Below are 20,000 nucleotides of genomic sequence, written 5' to 3'. Positions count from 1 at the left end.
TGAGTGAGTGATTGTGTGAGTGAGTGAGTGATAGAGTGATTGTGTGAGTGAGTGAGTGATAGAGTGATTGTGTGAGTGAGTGAGTGAGTGAGTGAGTGAGTGTCTGAGTGATTGTGTGAGTGAGTGAGTGATAGAGTGATTGTGTGAGTGATAGAGTGAGTGAGTGAGTGTCTGAGTGATTGTGTGAGTGAGTGAGTGATAGAGTGATTGTGTGAGTGAGTGAGTGATAGAGTGATTGTGTGAGTGAGAGTGAGTGAGTGATTGTGTGAGTGAGTGAGTGATAGAGTGATTGTGTGAGTGAGTGAGTGATAGAGTGATTGTGAGTGAGTGAGTGAGTGAGTGAGTGTCTGAGTGATTGTGTGAGTGAGTGAGTGATAGAGTGATTGTGTGAGTGATAGAGTGAGTGAGTGAGTGAGTGTCTGAGTGATTGTGTGAGTGATAGAATGAGTGAGTGAGTGAGTGAGTGATTGATAGAGTGATTGTGTGAGTGATAGAGTGAGTGAGTGAGTGAGTGAGTGTCTGAGTGATTGTGAGTGAGTGATAGAATGAGTGAGTGAGTGAGTGAGTGAGTGAGTGAGTGTCTGAGTGATTGTGTGAGTGAGTGAGTGATAGAGTGATTGTGTGAGTGAGTGAGTGATAGAGTGATTGTGTGAGTGAGTGAGTGAGTGAGTGAGTGTCTGAGTGATTGTGTGAGTGAGTGAGTGATAGAGTGATTGTGTGAGTGATAGAATGAGTGAGTGAGTGAGTGATTGATAGAGTGATTGTGTGAGTGATAGAGTGAGTGAGTGAGTGAGTGTCTGAGTGATTGTGTGAGTGAGTGAGTGAGTGATAGAGTGATTGTGTGAGTGATAGAATGAGTGAGTGATAGAGTGATTGATAGAGTGATTGTGTGAGTGAGTGAGTGATAGAGTGATTGTGTGAGTGAGTGAGTGATAGAGTGATTGTGAGTGAGTGAGTGAGTGAGTGAGTGTCTGAGTGATTGTGTGAGTGAGTGAGTGATAGAGTGATTGTGTGAGTGATAGAGTGAGTGAGTGAGTGAGTGTCTGAGTGATTGTGTGAGTGATAGAATGAGTGAGTGAGTGAGTGAGTGATTGATAGAGTGATTGTGTGAGTGATAGAGTGAGTGAGTGAGTGAGTGAGTGTCTGAGTGATTGTGAGTGAGTGATAGAATGAGTGAGTGAGTGAGTGAGTGAGTGAGTGAGTGTCTGAGTGATTGTGTGAGTGAGTGAGTGATAGAGTGATTGTGTGAGTGAGTGAGTGATAGAGTGATTGTGTGAGTGAGTGAGTGAGTGAGTGAGTGAGTGTCTGAGTGATTGTGTGAGTGAGTGAGTGAGTGATAGAGTGATTGTGTGAGTGATAGAGTGAGTGAGTGAGTGTCTGAGTGATTGTGTGAGTGAGTGAGTGATAGAGTGATTGTGTGAGTGAGTGATAGAGTGATTGTGTGAGTGAGTGAGTGAGTGATAGAGTGATTGTGTGAGTGATAGAGTGAGTGAGTGATTGTGTGAGTGAGTGAGTGATAGAGTGATTGTGTGAGTGAGTGAGTGAGTGAGTGTCTGAGTGATTGTGTGAGTGATTGTGTGAGTGATAGAGTGAGTGAGTGAGTGAGTGAGTGAGTGTCTGAGTGATTGTGTGAGTGAGTGATAGAGTGATTGTGTGAGTGATAGAGTGAGTGAGTGATTGTGTGAGTGAGTGAGTGATAGAGTGATTGTGTGAGTGATAGAGTGAGTGAGTGAGTGAGTGAGTGATTGTGTGAGTGAGTGAGTGAGTGAGTGTCTGAGTGATTGTGTGAGTGATAGAGTGAGTGAGTGATTGTGTGAGTGAGTGAGTGATAGAGTGATTGTGTGAGTGATAGAGTGAGTGAGTGAGTGAGTGATTGTGTGAGTGAGTGAGTGATAGAGTGATTGTGTGAGTGAGTGAGTGAGTGAGTGAGTGAGTGAGTGAGTGAGTGTCTGAGTGATTGTGTGAGTGAGTGAGTGATAGAGTGAGTGAGTGAGTGATTGTGTGAGTGAGTGAGTGATAGAGTGATTTTGTGAGTGAGTGAGTGAGTGAGTGAGTGTCTGAGTGATTGTGTGAGTGAGTGAGTGATAGAGTGATTGTGTGAGTGAGTGAGTGAGTGTCTGAGTGATTGTGTGAGTGAGTGAGTGAGTGATAGAGTGATTGTGTGAGTGAGTGAGTGAGTGAGTGATAGAGTGATTGTGTGAGTGAGTGAGTGAGTGAGTGATAGAGTGATTGTGTGAGTGAGTGAGTGATAGAGTGATTGTGTGAGTGAGTGAGTGAGTGAGTGAGTGATAGAGTGATTGTGTGAGTGAGTGAGTGAGTGAGTGTCTGAGTGATTGTGTGAGTGAGTGAGTGAGTGAGTGAGTGTCTGAGTGATTGTGTGAGTGAGTGAGTGATAGAGTGATTGTGTGAATGAGTGAGTGATAGAGTGATTGTGTGAGTGAGTGAGTGAGTGATAGAGTGATTGTGTGAGTGAGTGAGTGAGTGAGTGATAGAGTGATTGTGTGAGTGAGTGAGTGAGTGAGTGTCTGAGTGATTGTGTGAGTGAGTGAGTGATAGAGTGATTGTGTGAGTGAGTGAGTGAGTGAGTGAGTGATAGAGTGATTGTGTGAGTGAGTGAGTGAGTGTCTGAGTGATTGTGTGAGTGAGTGAGTGTCTGAGTGATTGTGTGAGTGAGTGAGTGATAGAGTGATTGTGTGAGTGAGTGAGTGATAGAGTGATTGTGTGAGTGAGTGAGTGAGTGAGTGAGTGATAGAGTGATTGTGTGAGTGAGTGAGTGAGTGATAGAGTGATTGTGTGAGTGAGTGAGTGAGTGAGTGAGTGTCTGAGTGATTGTGTGAGTGAGTGAGTGATAGAGTGATTGTGTGAGTGAGTGAGTGAGTGATAGAGTGATTGTGTGAGTGAGTGAGTGAGTGTCTGAGTGATTGTGTGAGTGAGTGAGTGAGTGAGTGAGTGATAGAGTGATTGTGTGAGTGAGTGAGTGATAGAGTGATTGTGTGAGTGAGTGAGTGATAGAGTGATTGTGTGAGTGAGTGAGTGATAGAGTGATTGTGTGAGTGAGTGAGTGAGTGATAGAGTGATTGTGTGAGTGAGTGAGTGAGTGAGTGAGTGATAGAGTGATTGTGTGAGTGAGTGAGTGAGTGAGTGTCTGAGTGATTGTGTGAGTGAGTGAGTGAGTGTCTGAGTGATTGTGTGAGTGAGTGAGTGAGTGAGTGAGTGTCTGAGTGATTGTGTGAGTGAGTGAGTGAGTGTCTGAGTGATTGTGTGAGTGAGTGAGTGAGTGTCTGAGTGATTGTGTGAGTGAGTGAGTGAGTGAGTGAGTGTCTGAGTGATTGTGTGAGTGAGTGAGTGATAGAGTGATTGTGTGAGTGAGTGAGTGAGTGAGTGATAGAGTGATTGTGTGAGTGAGTGAGTGAGTGTCTGAGTGATTGTGTGAGTGAGTGAGTGAGTGTCTGAGTGATTGTGTGAGTGAGTGAGTGAGTGAGTGAGTGTCTGAGTGATTGTGTGAGTGAGTGAGTGATAGAGTGATTGTGTGAGTGAGTGAGTGAGTGAGTGATAGAGTGATTGTGTGAGTGAGTGAGTGAGTGAGTGAGTGAGTGAGTGAGTGTCTGAGTGATTGTGTGAGTGAGTGAGTGATAGAGTGATTGTGTGAGTGAGTGAGTGACTGAGTGATAGAGTGATTGTGTGAGTGAGTGAGTGAGTGTCTGAGTGATTGTGTGAGTGAGTGAGTGAGTGAGTGTCTGAGTGATTGTGTGAGTGAGTGAGTGATAGAGTGATTGTGTGAGTGAGTGAGTGATAGAGTGATTGTGTGAGTGAGTGAGTGATAGAGTGATTGTGTGAGTGAGTGAGTGAGTGATAGAGTGATTGTGTGAGTGAGTGAGTGAGTGAGTGATAGAGTGATTGTGTGAGTGAGTGAGTGAGTGAGTGATAGAGTGATTATGTGAGTGATAGAGTGAGTGAGGGAGTAAATGGACATGTAATCATCCTCACCTTCTGTAGCTCCAGCACTTTATTCTGCAGGGTCAGTGCACTCCTCTTCTCTCTCTCCACCTCGGCTCTCCCTCTCCTCTCCACCTCCTGCACCTGCTTCTCCAGTCTGACCTGCTGCTCTCGGAGAGACTCCGCCCTCTGCTCCTCCCACTTCCTCTGCTCTCGCTCCACTGCCCTCTTCACCTGCACACAGTCAACCTTGAGAAATGTACGCCTACCTGGTTACTATGACAACAAAGTTTTTTCTTCGCTACAAAATGGGTCCCCTTAGACCAACTGAATTCTCTGTTCTGATTGGTCAGAAGGTATTGATTTATTTTCTATAGCATCAGCTCTATCAGTGCACTCGTTGTAATACATCAGTGTTTCTATAGTAACAGTGAATACACTAGGACTCGTAAGATGCGACTTCCTGGTTTCTCTGTAACATCACGAAAAAATGATTGAAAGGTTGTTTGTAGCTGCTATAGTGCTAACGATAACAGGGTATTGTATTGTAGACCTTCTGCAACGTTTAAGGTAACTATAAATGGATAAAAAGTACAGTGTGTCATTCTTTAATAAATAAAAACACATCTGTTACCACAGGATTGACACACTGCTGATGTATAAGGGGAATAACACACTTAGGATATTTACTATTATTATTATTAGCATTACTATTATTAATGCTGTGAAGAGACAAAACCTGCTCTTGAATTTCTCCTCTCAGCTCCTCTTCTCTCCTCCTGAGTTCCTCTTGCTGCTGCTTTAAACACTCCTGTAGTGTGTTCACTTCTTCCTCTTTCATCTGAGGATAGAGTGATGAGAAAAAAGAGAGAGAGAGAGAGAGAGAGAGAGAATTATATACTTGGCTGTGATAGTATGTTTACATAAGTGTGGATGTATGTTGTGACTTCTGACCTGGATGCGGTTGTGTAGGGACTCAGTGTGGCGTGTGTGTGTGACGGATTGCTCTCTGAGTGCAGCCTCTTTTATCTCATGTACCTGATTACGGACCTACGTATATACACACACACACACACACAGGTAGCAATCACAATTCACATCTTAGCAACACTAATGTTTGTGTGTGTGTGTGTGTGTTGTACCCGCTGCAACTCCTCCACGTGGCTCAGAGTCATCTGAGTCCTGAGCTGCTCTACCTCCACTTCCTGCAGAGACGTGAGGAGAAAACACATAAAGAACTTAGGCATCTATTAGCTGTATATCTATCTGATTTAGAAATTTTTGGAGCTTTTTCTGCTTGTTAGGACGTTGGGGTCAGAGCACAGGGTCAGCCATGAGAGCAGAGATGGTTAAAGGTCCAAAAGTGGCAGCTTTCTGTTCTACATTTCTGGCATTTGGCAGACGCACTTATCCAGAGCGATTTACAATTTATCTCATTGTTTATAGAACTGAGCAATTGAGGGTTAGGGGCCATGTCCAGGGGCCCAGCAGTGGTGGACCTGAGATCTAATCTCACAACCTTCCGCTCAGTAGCCCAACACCTCAACCACTAAACTTCCACATCCCATGACGATCTTTAACCCACAACCTTCTGATCAGTGATACAGCACTTTATCCTTTGAGACAGTAAATATATGGAGTTTTTATTAAACCTATTAGACATGTTTAATTATTTTAAGCTTGAGATAATTTTGCTAATTTAATACATATTAATTCTGGATGCAAAATCTTCTCCCATTAGAGCAAGCTTGAAAAGTGTTGAATTCATCTAACAGTAATAGAAAATTAGCTATTCCCCTCTTTTACTCTATAAAAATACCTTTTGTTTCTGAGCATGTGCCAGCGCTGCTGTAAGCTTAGCACGGTTCTCCTCTCTGACAGCCCTGATCTCCATCTCCAGCCGGTTCTTCTCCTCCTGCGTGGCCAGAAGAAGCAGCTCCTTCTGTGCAACGATCTTCTCGAGAGCCCCGAGCCGACCTTCCTGCTCCACTCGCTCGCTCCGTACGGACTGAGACACACAGACCGAGGCTCAGATTGACAGATGGAACAGAACGGAAGAGACGGACAAACCTGAGAGCCTGAGAGGACCTACTTCCTGTAGCTCCTGTCTAGTTTTGGTTGCTGTGGTCAGTTTTTCCTCCAGCTGGGAGCATTTCTCTCGGAGCTTCCTGTTCTCTTCCTGCTTCTGCTCCAGCTCCTGGGTCACTTCCTCTAATTTCTGAGAGACAGAGAGTGAGGAAAGGTTGAATAAAAAAATGAATACAGAAACAAGGTAAAGAACATGAGAAGAGCCTCTATGTCAGAGTTTTTGTTTTACGTCCTGCATGGAGTCCAGCGTGTTTCTAAAGCGCCGCTGCTCAGAGAACAGCTCCGATTTGGCGTTATCCAAAAGCCGATCCATTTCCTCCCTCTCCAACGCGGATGCACAGCCGCTAGACAGATGCTGGAGATGGAAGAATGAAACAGTGGAATAAAACGAAGGTTAGACTGAGTGTGATACACACTGAATGAGTTGTTTATCAGAAGCTCACATACAGACCAGTCCTGAGGTGTGACACAAGATGGGTGTGTCTAAGGATATTAAACATATCAGCATCTCAAGAGGATTATATATAGTCCAGACAGTGAGAGGTGAAGTGAATAAGACTGATGATCTCCTCGTCATGGCACCTGTTAGTGGGTGGGATATATCAGACAGCAAGTGAACATTTTGTCCTCAAAGTTGATGTTAGAAGCAGGAAAAATGGACAAGCGTAAGGATTTGAGCGAGTTTGACCAAAAGGGCCAAACTGTGATGGCTAGACCACTGGATCAGAGCATCTCCAAAACTGCAGCTTGTGGGGCTCATTGATGCACGTGGGGAGCGAAGGCTGGGCCGTGTGATCCGATCCAACAGACGAGCTACTGTTGTTCAAATTGCTGAAAAAGTTAATGCTGGTTCTGATAGAAAGGGGTCAGAATACACAGTGCATGATGGGTCAGGGCAAAAGGGGGACCAACACAATGTTAGGCAGGTGGTCATAATGTTATGCCTGATCAGTGTATGATGTGACAAGTGATACTTGATAATGCAAACATTTTTCTGTACATTTCACCACAGCTACAGTCTACCTGTGCACTTAATGAGTCATGTGATCTCGATATAAAGGAATTCAGCAGGTTATGGAGTGTTCACTACAAATCCAGGACAAAGTTCTGTTAAAGTTAGGTTATAAAAAAAAAAAACAACCTTAAAAACAACAACAACTACATCAGAGCACAGTGCTTAAAAGAGTGTCGGGTTTCCTGCTCACAAGTGCTACCAGTTCAGGTGCTTCTCTCTATAATTATTCATTTTCTTAATGAAATCTTGGAAAAAACTTCTGCTAAGTAAGTGACGCTGTAGTGTGTGTTACCCTGTGAGGGCTGGTGTCATGATCAACTGTGGTGATGTGTCTCTGTAGGGCAGCCTGGCTCTCCTGCAGAGCCTTGACCTCCCGAATATACAAATCTCTCTGAGCTTGGAGTTTGTGCAGCTCGCTCCTGCAACACACACACACACACACATTTTGCAGCATGAGAAATAAAAATAATTATACAGGGAAGGAGTGTGTGTGTGTGTGTGTGTGTACCTGAGGAGCTGGGTGTGTGTCCTGGTGTGAGTCAGACCAAGATGCAGTGTGTGTTGGTCTTTCTCAGCTTGCTTGACCTCCTCCCTCAACCTCTCCACTCCCTGTACAGCTGCCTGCGGACACACACACACACACAGCTAGTTATAGTTAGAATAAGAATAAATTAGAATAAGTTATTCAGACAAACACTACTAAGATCTGACATGACCAACTACACCAAAGCTTTAAGTTTCACCATTTCTGATCATTACAAGTAATAATCCAACATTCTCTCTATATCTTTATTTATTTTTCCTGTATACTGGTGTTCCAGTCTGCTGGCTGAAAGGAAATCGACTTAACACACTTTTTCACTAGGCATAAAAAACCGAATGATTTACAAAGGATGAAACTATATGTACATGGACATTCTTGGGGTCCCCACAAGGATAGGAACATAGATATATACATACACATATACATATGGGGTATATACTGGGGTTAAGCTTTGTGTGTGTGTGTGTGTGTGTGAGAGTGTGTGTGTATACCACTTTTTGCTGCTGAAGATCAGCAAGAGACAATTCCACATAGCTGAATTCTGATTGGCTCATGTCACCAGTCTTCCCTTTACACTAAAACACACACACACACACACACACACACACACACACTGATTTCCCTCCCAGAATATCTGATATAACACGAGCAGAATGTGATGGAGTTTATTGCAGTGTCTCACAGATGTTGAGGCTGTAGAGCTGGTGGAGGTGGTGGTGATGTTGCTCCTCCTGCTTTGGTTCCTTTTCTCTCTTCGCAGGATGCTGGCTGGAGACTTCGGAACCCTGGAGCGCCTTACACACACACTGTTCACCTCGTCTTCGGAGCTAACACACACACACACACAACAAAATATTAACACATTAGCACACACATACAGTGTGTCAGTTGAACAGATTTTTATTTAAGGAGGTCAATAAGAAGTCATCACCCGCTCTGCAGAATCTACCTGACTATTTGTTTTTCGGGTCGTTGTGAGTTTTTTAGGCCAGTTCTTCCTGCACACGATCCATTCTGTAAGCTTCCATCCTGTGCTGTAGTGAAATGTACAGAAAAAAACGTTTGCATTGTCAGGTATCACTTGTCACGTCATACACAGATCAGGCATAACATTATGACCACCTGCCTAATATCGTGTTGGTCCCCCTTTTGCTGTCAAAACAGCCCTGACCCGTCCTGCACTGTGTATTCTGACACCTTTCTATCAGAACCAGCATTAACTTCTTCAGCAGTTTGAGCAACAGTAGCTCGTCTGTTGGATCGGATCACACGGGTCAGCCTTCACTCCCCATGTCCATCAGTGAGCCTCGGCCGTCCATGACCCTGTCACCAGTTCACCACTGTTCCTTCCTTAGACCACTTTTGATAGATACCGTCCACTGCAGACTGGGAACACCCCACAAGAGCTGCAGTTTTGGAGATGCTCTGATCCAGTGGTCTAGCCATCACAATTTGTCCCTTCATCAAACTCGCTCAAATCCTTACGCTTGTCCATTTTTCCTGCCTCTAACATCAACTTTGAGGACAAAATGTTCACTTGCTGCCTAATATATCCCACCCACTAACAGTTGCCATGATGAGGAGATCATCAGTCTTATTCACTTCACCTGTCAGTGTTAATAAGGCAGAACAAACACTAGTCATATTAGTGACTAAGGAAATCTTATGCTTTAAATATCTAAGACTTTCCACAGACCAAAGACTTACTGTTGACTTAAAGCACACCTTCTATAAATGTACCTTCTGACAAACGATTATTAATTATTATATGTTTTTTTTGGTGTGTAGCCTTATATTATGTGGAGCATCTGCCCTACAAGTCCATCTGTTACCATGGAAACAATACAATATTAGAAGGAGCTCAGTAATATTACAATCTGTCTGAATTAAAATGAATTAACCCCCCAATCAGAATCGAGAACTCAAAATTGATGCAGATTAAAGATCGCACACACACACACACACACACACAGTACCTATCCTCTTGGTCAGTGTGCTCTGGAGGTGTTGTCGTACTCGCTCCGTACACACAGAGTCCAGATCGCTGTCTATAGCGACCAAGTCGAAACTTTTCAGTGGAACACCTACAAGAGGAAAAGTGTGAAGACCAGACGAGGAGCCCGCAATTATGTTTAATCTAATCACACCTTGATGCTTTACTTCAACTGAAAAGAGTTCAGTATAAATACCATGACAGGAAATGTTAATGGAAACATGAATATTCAAGACCCATTTTGGAGCGGTTGCAAGAAGGACCCGTGGGGGTTATATTGGTGCTGTGACCCGGATGGGAGGGAGTTTAGGGGGGTGAGTGTAATGGAGGCCAGTGGTAGGTGCTGTGCAGGTAAATCTTACTCATCTAATCTCAAGAGGCGAACTAGCGACTGACGCTAGAGGCTGCAGTCTTTATCCTCTTTGTTAGAGCGCCCAGTGAACTGGGTTCGAGACCCGCTTGCAAGTGGACCCATGGGGATTACACTGGCACAGACTCCACAAAACCTTATGATTTATTTCAGATCAAAATGGTCAGAGCTCAGTTGAAGAGATTAAACATAAGGAAGATCTGATTTTTTTGGTACAAAGCAGTTAAAAGGATCAATAGAACTCATTTGCTTGCATTTAAATAGGGATTTGGAAATAATGCAGAATGTTGAATATTAAATATCCGAGAAAATTGACACGTAATTGATGTTTCTGATTATAGACAAAATCTCAGATTTTCATTATGGCCTTAGACTTTTGAACTTTACAGCTACTCACATACACACATGTTCATTTCAGCTATACTAATTAACAGAATACTGGTCTAACACTCTTGAGAGTTGTAGATACCTGCTAATTGTCTGCTGGGAGATTTGAAAGAAATCACGCTAGGGTTCGGGTCTGTGTTCCGTCTGCTTCTGATCTGAGGTTCGGTGATGAGTGTGGTGTCACTGCTGATACTTTCAGAATCTGGAGCTGGGGATAAAACCATAATTTCGGTTGATAAAATAGTATTTTAATTTCACCTGGAATTTATTTTGAGCTTTGCTGCCCCCTAGAGGTGAAGATATGTCATAAAACGGTAAACATTTAACATTTAATAATTTAACAAAGTAGAAATAAATAAAAACGTGGCACTACAACACAACCCAAATCTGTCTCTGTGTCAGGAAACAGGATTTCTATCTTAATGATATAGTATATAATCCTAAAAACACTTTAAAGACATGCTTTCCCAGCTCAGAAATAAGCCCTGCCCCAATCACCAGCTCAGCCCCGCCTCTTTTCCTCTTTTCCTCTTTTCGTCTTTCTAGAAGCCTCTTAAAATTATGATCAGCTCCATTCAGATGAACTAATCCCAGATTTCTGATCCATCACTGTCAATGAATCTAACGTGTGATCTGCTTACCGGATCCGGCTGTGCTCAGCTTTGTGGGTTCCAGCATTTCTTCTAGGAATCTTGCGCTGAAATCCTCAGTCTTAACGCTGTCTTCTTCATCACACTCCTCCTTCCTTGTTACCTGCTGGTTTAATATTACGCAGGGATTAAAGAAACACTGATTTTAGAGGAAAACAATCAAGTTGATGCAAAGTTGAGTCACTTTGACTCTTGAGCAGTGTTTTCATTTATTAACCATCATTTCATTTATTATGTATCCATCCATTCATCCATCCATCATTTCATGTATCCATCCGTCCATGTATCTATCCATGTATCCATCCATCCATCCATCATTTCATGTATCCATCCATCCATGTATCTATCCATCCATCCATCCATGTATCCATCCATGTATCCATCCATGTATCCATCCATCCATCCATCCAACCTTCCATCCATGTATCCCTCCATGTATCCTTCCATCCATCCATCCATCCATCCACGTATCCATGTATCCATCCATCCATCCATCCATCCATCCATCCATCATTTCATGTATCCATCCATCCATGTATCTATCCATGTATCCATCCATCCATCCATGTATCTATCCATGTATCCATCCATCCATCCATCCATGTATCTATCCATGTATCCATCCTTCCATCATTTCATGTATCCATCCGTCCATGTATCTATCCATGTATCCATCCATCATTTCATGTATCCATCCATCCATCCATGTATCTATCCATGTATCCATCCATGTATCCATCCATCCATCCATCCAACCTTCCGTCCATGTATCCCTCCATGTATCCTTCCATCCATCCATCCATCCATCCATCCACATATCCATGTATCCATCCATCCATCCATCCATCCATCCATCATTTCATGTATCCATCCATCCATGTATCTATCCATGTATCCATCCATCCATCCATGTATCTATCCATGTATCCATCCATCCATCCATGTATCTATCCATGTATCCATCCATGTATCCATGTATCCATCCATCTACTTATTCATCCATCCCTCCATCCATCCATCCATCCATCCATCCATTTTCAGTGGCACTTATCCCACACAAGGTCACCGGAAACCTATAGCATATCCCAGAGCTCAAGGTAGGGGACACCCTGGATGCCCATCAAAAGGCACAATTGCACACACACACATTCACACACTATGGACTGGAGGTGGAAACTAGAGAACTCTAAAGAAACCCCTGAAGCTCAGGGAACATGCAAACAACAATGCTAACACAGGGCTGATGTGGGAATTAAATCCCAAACCCTGGAGATGCATTGATGATGAACATAATGTTGATTATTATTAGTATTAGTGTTAACATTGGCATAATACCCCAGTGCCAGTTCCCAGCAGTCTCTCCAGTCTCCACAGACACTGTTCTCTCTTGGAGTTCCCGTCTCCTCCACCTCCCCCTGTGTGCCAGGAGCTCTCCGGACCCAATCCCACATCCTCCTCCTCGCTCTCATCCTCCTTCAGTCCAACAATCTCTATTCCACTCCTGCTGACCTCCACTGTGGGGGAAAGAGAACCAGACAACAGTTTAAGATACCAGGATGCACCAGATCCATGTTTGGGATCTTCAGATGTTTGTGTCTGAGGTCACCTGTGGTCAGATCTGGGTGGTCTGAATTCAAACCGTCAGGAGCAGAGCTCGCTTTATCAGTGCCGAGACCGGTGTCTTTACTCACAGATGCACTTCTGTCCAGGGACGCTGATGGAGAGAGGAAAAGGAATGAAAAACATTTCCCAGAGCTGGAGATTGGAGTAATGTGAATAATAGTGTGGGATTTCATGTGCAGTGTGTTACAATCATCTAGCCAACAGCAACTAGCAAGTTCCTTGTGGTGCTTGTAGCTGTGGGCATACAGTCTCCAGTGTGTGTGTGTGTGTGTGTGTGTGTGTGTGTGTGTGTGTGTGTGTGTGTGTTTTATTGAAAATCTGTAGTAGGTGTAACTTTATAGTCCCACTATATAACTTTTGTTTATAATCTATTTTAGTTTGATTTCCATGTTACATGCTAGGCTTCATGCTAGCTTCATTGGCAGATTAGCAAAGCCAGCTAAGCCACTCACCAGACTGCAACATCCTTTTTAAGCTTTATTTCACTTCATAATATCTCTATACACGGTTAATAAGAGGTCGTATATGACAGGATGCAATGAAACTGCATGGAAAACATTAAATGAGAGCTAACTTCAGATTTATAAACACACTCTCTGGTGTTTATAATCATTTATAATCACACTCTGGTGTCTGGTGTTTATAATCATTTATAATCACACTCTGGTGTTTATAATCATTTATAATCACACTCTGGTGTTTATAATCATTTATAATCACACTCTGGTGTTTATAATCATTTATAATCACACTCTGGTGTTTATAATCATTTATAATCACACTCTGGTGTTTATAATCATTTATAATCACACACTCTGGTGTTTATAATCATTTATAATCACACTCTGGTGATTATAATCATTTATAATCACACTCTCTGGTGTCTGGTGTTTATAATCATTTATAATCACACTCTCTGGTGTTTATAATCATTTATAATCACACTCTGGTGTTTATAATCATTTATAATCACACTCTCTGGTGTTTATAATCATTTATAATCACACTCTCTGGTGTTTTTTTAACAGCGACTGTGTTTACCTGAACCAAGAACATTTTCTGTCTTTCCGTTTCCTCCATTTGCTTGGCTCTGACTGCCGGTCTAAAGACATGAAAAATTGCAAATTCTTTATAATTTTTGGCTCAATTTAAAGGGGAACGTGTCTAATACTTAAGACTGATTCTAATCCTTTAATAATAATAATGATAATAATAATAATAAGAAGAAGAAGAAGAAGAAGAAGAAGATCATGTTAAAGACATTATCAAGACTGCACATGCAGTCAGTTTCTACACATTATGTACTTCAATTTTGTTTTTTTGTTTTCAAATACAGCGTATCAGAAATCCTCTCCTCGGTAAACAGTGTCTCTCTGACCTGTAAGCGACTGAGCTGAGCATCGATGGCGTCCAGCAGCAAATCGCAGTGGTCTCGAGGGACAGCAGGTGGACAGACCCCAAAATCACTGATCACCTCTGACCAGAGAAAAACAAAAGAAATGAAACCTTTTTTTGTGTTAATACAAGTGTGTGTGTGTGTGTGTGTGTATGTATGTGTGTGTGTGTGTGAGGATATAAAGCACTAGAAAACACACTATAATATAGTACAGTCCATAGTATGTGCCCCAAGTCCAGAATAATTTAGTTTTATTGCTGTAAACACATGTCATACATTATTTATACACCTAGGTTTTGGAATCTGGTCATTTTGACCATTGTGGTGGACATTATTAATTATTTGTGTAGACTATAAAAAAATACTGAGCATACAAACAACCATTTAAAAGTGCAATTGCTGATCATTTTTGTTTGATTGCTTTCAATTAGTCTGGAAAATATGTAGAACATGAAGTTTGTTGAGCGTTTTTAATTCACACTTCAACGGACCTACAATGCAAAGAAAAACAAAGCCAAATCTGAAGACTGCACCTAGTAATTCTTACAAAATACTGAGAAAAACTAGAATAAACAACAATAGTGCTTTTCCAAGATTTATACCGGTGGGCTGAAGTGAGATGAGGATTCATGGAGTAAAAAAATTAATTTTTCTGATGTTGTTGCACCTAATTAGCCACTAGATCTTGATCTTGATAAATGCACCTTTAATCAGGACATGAAGTACAATCCCCTATTCATACACTATATAAAAGTTTTGGGACACCCCTCCAAATCATTTAGTTCAGGTGTTGTTTTTCAGGGGTTGGGCTCAGCCGCTTAGTTCCAGTGAAAGGAACTCTTAATGCTTCAGCTTCATACCAAGACATTTTGGACAATTTCATGCTCCCAACTTTGTGGGAACAGTTTGGGGATGACCACTTCCTGTTCCAACATGACTGCACACCAGTGACCAAAGCAAGGTCCATAAAGACATGGATGAGTGAGTTTGGTGTGGAGGAACTTGACTGGCCTGCACAGAGTCCTGACCTGAACCCCATAGAACACCTTTGGGATGAATTAGAGTGGAGACTGTGAGGCAGCCCAAAACTGGGACGTCTGCCTTTACATGGACATGAATGTAATATGGAGTTGTCCCGCCCTTTGCAGCTATAACAGCTTCAGCTCTTTGGGAAGACTTTCCACAAGGTTTAGGAGTGTGTTTATGGGAATTTTTGACCGTTCCTCTAGAAGTACATTTGTGAGGTCAAGCACTGATGTTGGACGAGAAGGTCTGGCTCACAGTCTCCACTCTAATTCATCCCAAAGGTGTTCTATCAGGTTGAGGTCAGGACTCTGTGAAGTTCCTCCACACCAAACTCACTCATCCATGTCTTTATGGACCTTGCTTTGTGCACTGGTGTACAGTCATGTTGGAACAGGAAGGGGTCATCCCCAAACTGGTCCCACAAAGCATGAAAATGTCTTGGTATGAAGCTGAAGCATTAAGAGTTCCTTTCACTGGAACTAAGGGGCTGAGCCCAACCCCTGAAAAACAACACCTGAATTCAATGATTTGGAGGGGTGTCCCAAAACTTTTGGCAATGTAGTGTATATCATATACAAACCAAAATCAGGAAATGATTAATCAGACATTGAAAGATAGAAATAACGTTTATGAAGAAACACTCCTGACCGGTACAGAGCAGCTCATCAGTGTCATCACCTCCATCATGGTTGCTGGCTTCCATGACCTACAGTTTAGAGAGCACACATTTGCTCAGATCAGTTTTGTTTATAAACTTCTGGATCCTGTGCATATGTATACTGTTGTCTTCTCAGACTGGGATGAGTTTTATCTCGTCTTTTGTTTATTATTGTTTTTTTTTTAATTATTATTTCTTAAAGTCCCAGTGTTCTATGAAAGACCTGTTTTGGCCACAAAATGAGATTTTTTTGGTCACAAATGAATATTTACATGATTTCTCCTCTCACCATGTTAAATTAAAGGTAGAGACATAAATATAAATATAAATATACAAAGACTATAAAAACTCTGACAGCAGTACATTGGTATATGAAAAAGTATAATATTTAATTATATTTAATCATATAAACAAGTAAATCTGTATAAGCCGGACTGAACCATTTGATGGTTTGACAGGGGGGATAATCCCCCCTAATTGTTATGTATATTCTTATTAATAATTACAATGTCAGTAGCTCAGTATATTAATGATTTTTAATTAAACGCGATTTAAAGTATATTAAAAGTATATTTTAAAACGACAATTTAAGACTAAACCACTTTTGAGGCTCCCCCCGTCAGGACCTTAAGTGGTGTTGACGTTACCTAGGAAACGGCTCAGCGAGTATGGAAGAAAATCCACAATACCTTCACAAAAGAAGCTCGTAAATTTCACTCCTAACGTGTCTAACATGTACGAAATGCATTATAGTGTTCTCTTAAACAAAACCCAAAATATTTAGGAAACTATTTAGGCTAGTCAGACATGTTTAGCGAAGTCTGAATCACAGTTTTGTCTCTTTCTTTGAATCATATCATTTTTCCAAGGCAGTGCAGCGTCTAAAATGTCTGTCGTCTTTTCTTACACATGCTTTAAAAATATATTTTAATGCACAAGTTGTTAAAACGACTTAAATCTGTACTCACAGTAAGTTTAGCACCAGAGAAGAGAAGGTGAAATGCCTGGTTCAATCTCGCGCGAGACAGGACTTGAGTGACATTTAAGCCAAGCGCGCGCCGGGGTGCCTAGCAACAAGCGCCCCTAGCAACCGACGCTGGCAATAAAAGTGTGCATTCCTCTATGGTTTCTTAACGAAAAAAAACAAAACGTAATTTTTAAATTTATCTACAGAATTTACAATAATACAAAGTGTAAAAAAAAATAGGTAACAACAAGCAAAAAGGCAAAACAGTAAATAAATAAACACATAAAACCTATTTGGAAAGCTCATTAACATAAAACAGGAAATATTTATTATAAACATTATACCTCACCGGCGCCATCTTGGATCTTGGATCAGTTAATACAAACAAATATAAACCAAACAGGCATAACATTATGACCACCTGCCTAATATAGTGCTTGTCCCCCTTTTGCTGCCAAATCAGCCTTGACCCGTCCTGCACTGTATTTTGACCCCTTTCTATCAGAACCAGCATTAACTTCTTCACCAATTTGAGCAACAGTAGCGTGTCTGTTAGATCGGATCACACAGTCCAGCCTTCACTCCCCACGTGCATCAATGACCCTTGCCCGCCCATGACCCTGTCACCGGTTGACCACTGTTCTTTCCTTGGACCACTTTTAATAGATACTGACCACTGCAGACCGGGAACACCCCACAAGAGCTGCAGTTTTGGAGACGCTCTGATCCAGTGGTCTAGCCATCACAATTTGGCCCTTCATCAAACTCGCTCAAATCCTTACGCTTGTCCATTTTTCCTGCTTCTAACATCAACTTTGAGGACAAAATGTTCACCTGCTGCCTAATATATCCCACCCACTAACAGGTGCCACGATGAGGAGATCATCAGTATTATTCACTTCACCCCTCAGTGGTCATAATGTTATGCCTGATCACATGTATCTTGGGAGATAATACAAACAAATAATAAAAAACACTTGATGTGATGGACTGTATTTTACAGAGCCCATGCGGTTAAAAAAACCCCAAAACATAACAGCCATGATTTAAGAACTACGAATTTATTAAAATGTGAGTAAATTTTAGCCAAATTGTAGCCACGTTTTAACAATTCATACCCAAAATATATTAAAACAGTCGTCCTTTAACTGTGTGTCACATCAATATCTTCTGGTATAAGCTTTGGGCTTTTATTTGATTCGATTTGCAGAAGCATTATAGAGACGTTTCTCAAAAGCACTGCATTGTAAGTGACATATACAGAGACAGGAGGCTCTACCAGCGAGGACATGGTGGTGACACGGGGCTGCTGTTGACTTTGTTGTTGAAGGAATTAATAAAACTCAGCCACGATTTCCCTAAAAACAAGGGAACAAATTAATAAACCGTACTCACGCATTAATAAGTCCTAGATACGAATTCAAATAATATACTGTTTTTGTTTTTTCCTGCATGTCATGTACAGGGACTCTGTGGTTTCCCAACCCAGTAGTGACACACTCTCTAGTATCATGCACAGTATTTTAATAGTGTTAGTCCTCATGGTGGTCAACATGTTCTGAAAAATACCCCATTACTACATTTTTAAGACTGAATGCTGCTCTTTCATAAATACTGAGATTTCAGACTGCACTTTCTGGATGTTTTTGTGGTTCGATTAGTTTTGGATTAGGAGTTTGTGATCACTGAGTTCACTGATACGTTTGCGTCATTCACATCACAAATGCACAAACAAAGCCACTTTAAACAAATAAAGCCTTTATTATCTATTTGACTGCAGACCCAGAGACCTAGAGACCCTGAGTTACGTGCTAGATTGCTGCTGAGTGACCTTTAACCTTCTAATCGATTTTTTGGGGAAATTTTGGGGGTCACATGACCGTGCACACACATCCCAGTGTTTAATATAATCGCGACATTTTAGCCTGAAGGATCTTTTTTCTAGTCAGCTGTATATAATGTGCGTATTATGTCCAGCGTACTGATTAAAATGTGCTGTTACTGCCACAGTCGATGAACTTTGATCAGACCGATATCTTGCTTAACCAGATGTGTGTAAATGCCTTGTCTGATTGGTTTACCAGCCCACACACCCCCTTAAAGGCCCCTCAAACTCCTGCAGCAGGCTCACCTTCAGCCTGTTCTGTCTACCTGTACCTGCACCGCAGCTTCTCCAAACTCAGCTCACAATGTCGGACAGAGGAGCCTTCGATACCAATGTAATCACGTTGACCAGGTTCGTCCTGGAAGAAGGACGCAAGGCCAAGGGGACCGGAGAGCTGACCACTCTCCTCAACTCCATGTGCACAGCCATCAAAGCCATTTCCTCTGCGGTCAGGAAAGCAGGAATCGCTAACCTGTAAGTGTCACACGGTACATCGTTTAAAACCTGGTATAGCTTTATAAATGCATGTATTTTATTTCATTATTACAATTTTTTTTTAAATTTATAGTGTTTAAACCACAGTGCTGTCAGAATGAGAGTGTTGAGTAGTTTTCTAACATTGTATAACAGTTCTGATGCAAATACACAGGGACTTGTAGAGTGGACAATACACACACTCTACACAACTCTAAACAAAAGCGTTACGTAACCCTTGGATGCAAGTCTGATCTAAAATGAGTCTGTTGGCTTTCAGTGTGGTTTAGAAGTGTGTTTTTGCCTCTGTTGGATAACCTTACACAGAATTTTACAGGTAGAGGGTCACATTTGAGCTGCTTTTTAGATAAACGTACACTCAGAGCATCTCAGAGAGCAGAAATGGGTTTGATATCAACATTTACTTTGAAACTAGAAACATTTGTGTGGGGAAAAAAATAACTGTTTTTGTCTTTTTGGAACTTTTCTATGAATGTATCACCCCGAGTAGGCTTAAAACAGAAAAACTTATGAAGCACTACAAATTCTTAAAGTCCTGAGTGTCTACTTTTAATATGAGCTTCATATTAACCACCACTGTGGAGTAAGGCGTTACGAAAACATTCAGTGCTGAACATGGACACAACAAAAAACAGCTCTTTATCATCGGTATTAGAGGAATGCAACATGATGTTGTTAGCTTCCTTGATTTCAGCTACGGAGGAAGACTCCATCAAGCCAATCCATCTTGTGGGAGATGTTCCAGAAAGCATGGGCTGAAATCTCATCAGATTATCTTGAAATTATGGCTGTAATGGCTGCCAAAGGTGGCTTTTTGATGAAGGCAAAGTTTGAAGAAAACTCTGACATGTCAGCATGTCCTGTTCTTTTGCTATATTTTCTATTCAGACTAATTTCGTCTGTGTTTCCTTGGAAAACAGTACAATTTTTGAGTGATCCCAAACTTTTGAGTGGTGGTGTACATAAT

General features: G+C 41.7%; 2 protein-coding genes across 3 annotated transcripts in view; one reads left to right on the top strand and one right to left on the bottom strand.

Moving 5' to 3' along the window:
- Nucleotides 1-17,149, bottom strand: part of si:ch211-102c2.8 (trichohyalin) — a 41,119-nt gene extending 23,970 nt beyond the window's left edge. The window contains exons 1-22 of one of the 2 annotated variants that reach the window (XM_058375550.1): nucleotides 16,998-17,149; nucleotides 16,655-16,815; nucleotides 15,677-15,734; nucleotides 13,985-14,082; nucleotides 13,648-13,708; nucleotides 12,590-12,697; nucleotides 12,319-12,497; nucleotides 10,975-11,089; nucleotides 10,416-10,541; nucleotides 9,560-9,667; nucleotides 8,533-8,617; nucleotides 8,266-8,410; nucleotides 8,075-8,158; nucleotides 7,548-7,660; nucleotides 7,332-7,458; nucleotides 6,254-6,379; nucleotides 6,029-6,154; nucleotides 5,756-5,944; nucleotides 5,079-5,141; nucleotides 4,891-4,986; nucleotides 4,676-4,777; nucleotides 3,988-4,170 (exon numbers count right to left, since the gene is read on the bottom strand). In XM_058375550.1, coding sequence (XP_058231533.1) covers nucleotides 3,988-4,170; nucleotides 4,676-4,777; nucleotides 4,891-4,986; nucleotides 5,079-5,141; nucleotides 5,756-5,944; nucleotides 6,029-6,154; nucleotides 6,254-6,379; nucleotides 7,332-7,458; nucleotides 7,548-7,660; nucleotides 8,075-8,158; nucleotides 8,266-8,410; nucleotides 8,533-8,617; nucleotides 9,560-9,667; nucleotides 10,416-10,541; nucleotides 10,975-11,089; nucleotides 12,319-12,497; nucleotides 12,590-12,697; nucleotides 13,648-13,708; nucleotides 13,985-14,082; nucleotides 15,677-15,731 — 2,289 coding nt within the window. In that variant the 5' untranslated portion in view covers nucleotides 15,732-15,734; nucleotides 16,655-16,815; nucleotides 16,998-17,149. Of the gene's footprint in view, nucleotides 1-3,987; nucleotides 4,171-4,675; nucleotides 4,778-4,890; nucleotides 4,987-5,078; nucleotides 5,142-5,755; nucleotides 5,945-6,028; nucleotides 6,155-6,253; nucleotides 6,380-7,331; nucleotides 7,459-7,547; nucleotides 7,661-8,074; nucleotides 8,159-8,265; nucleotides 8,411-8,532; nucleotides 8,618-9,559; nucleotides 9,668-10,415; nucleotides 10,542-10,974; nucleotides 11,090-12,318; nucleotides 12,498-12,589; nucleotides 12,698-13,647; nucleotides 13,709-13,984; nucleotides 14,083-15,676; nucleotides 15,735-16,654; nucleotides 16,825-16,997 lie in introns of those variants that run through there. The other variant, XM_058375551.1, reaches the window with a different exon arrangement.
- Nucleotides 17,150-18,827: 1,678 nt separating this feature from the next.
- LOC131343306 (fructose-1,6-bisphosphatase 1-like) overlaps nucleotides 18,828-20,000 on the top strand; it is a 10,579-nt gene continuing 9,406 nt past the window's right edge. Inside the window, exon 1 of the mRNA XM_058374883.1 lies at nucleotides 18,828-19,012. Coding sequence (XP_058230866.1) covers nucleotides 18,843-19,012 — 170 coding nt within the window. The 5' untranslated portion in view covers nucleotides 18,828-18,842. The remainder of the gene's footprint in view (nucleotides 19,013-20,000) is intronic.

Source organism: Hemibagrus wyckioides, linkage group LG22 (genome assembly GCF_019097595.1).
Source record: "Hemibagrus wyckioides isolate EC202008001 linkage group LG22, SWU_Hwy_1.0, whole genome shotgun sequence".
NCBI lineage: Eukaryota > Metazoa > Chordata > Actinopteri > Siluriformes > Bagridae > Hemibagrus > Hemibagrus wyckioides.
This window is presented reverse-complemented; position numbering and strand designations above follow the sequence as displayed.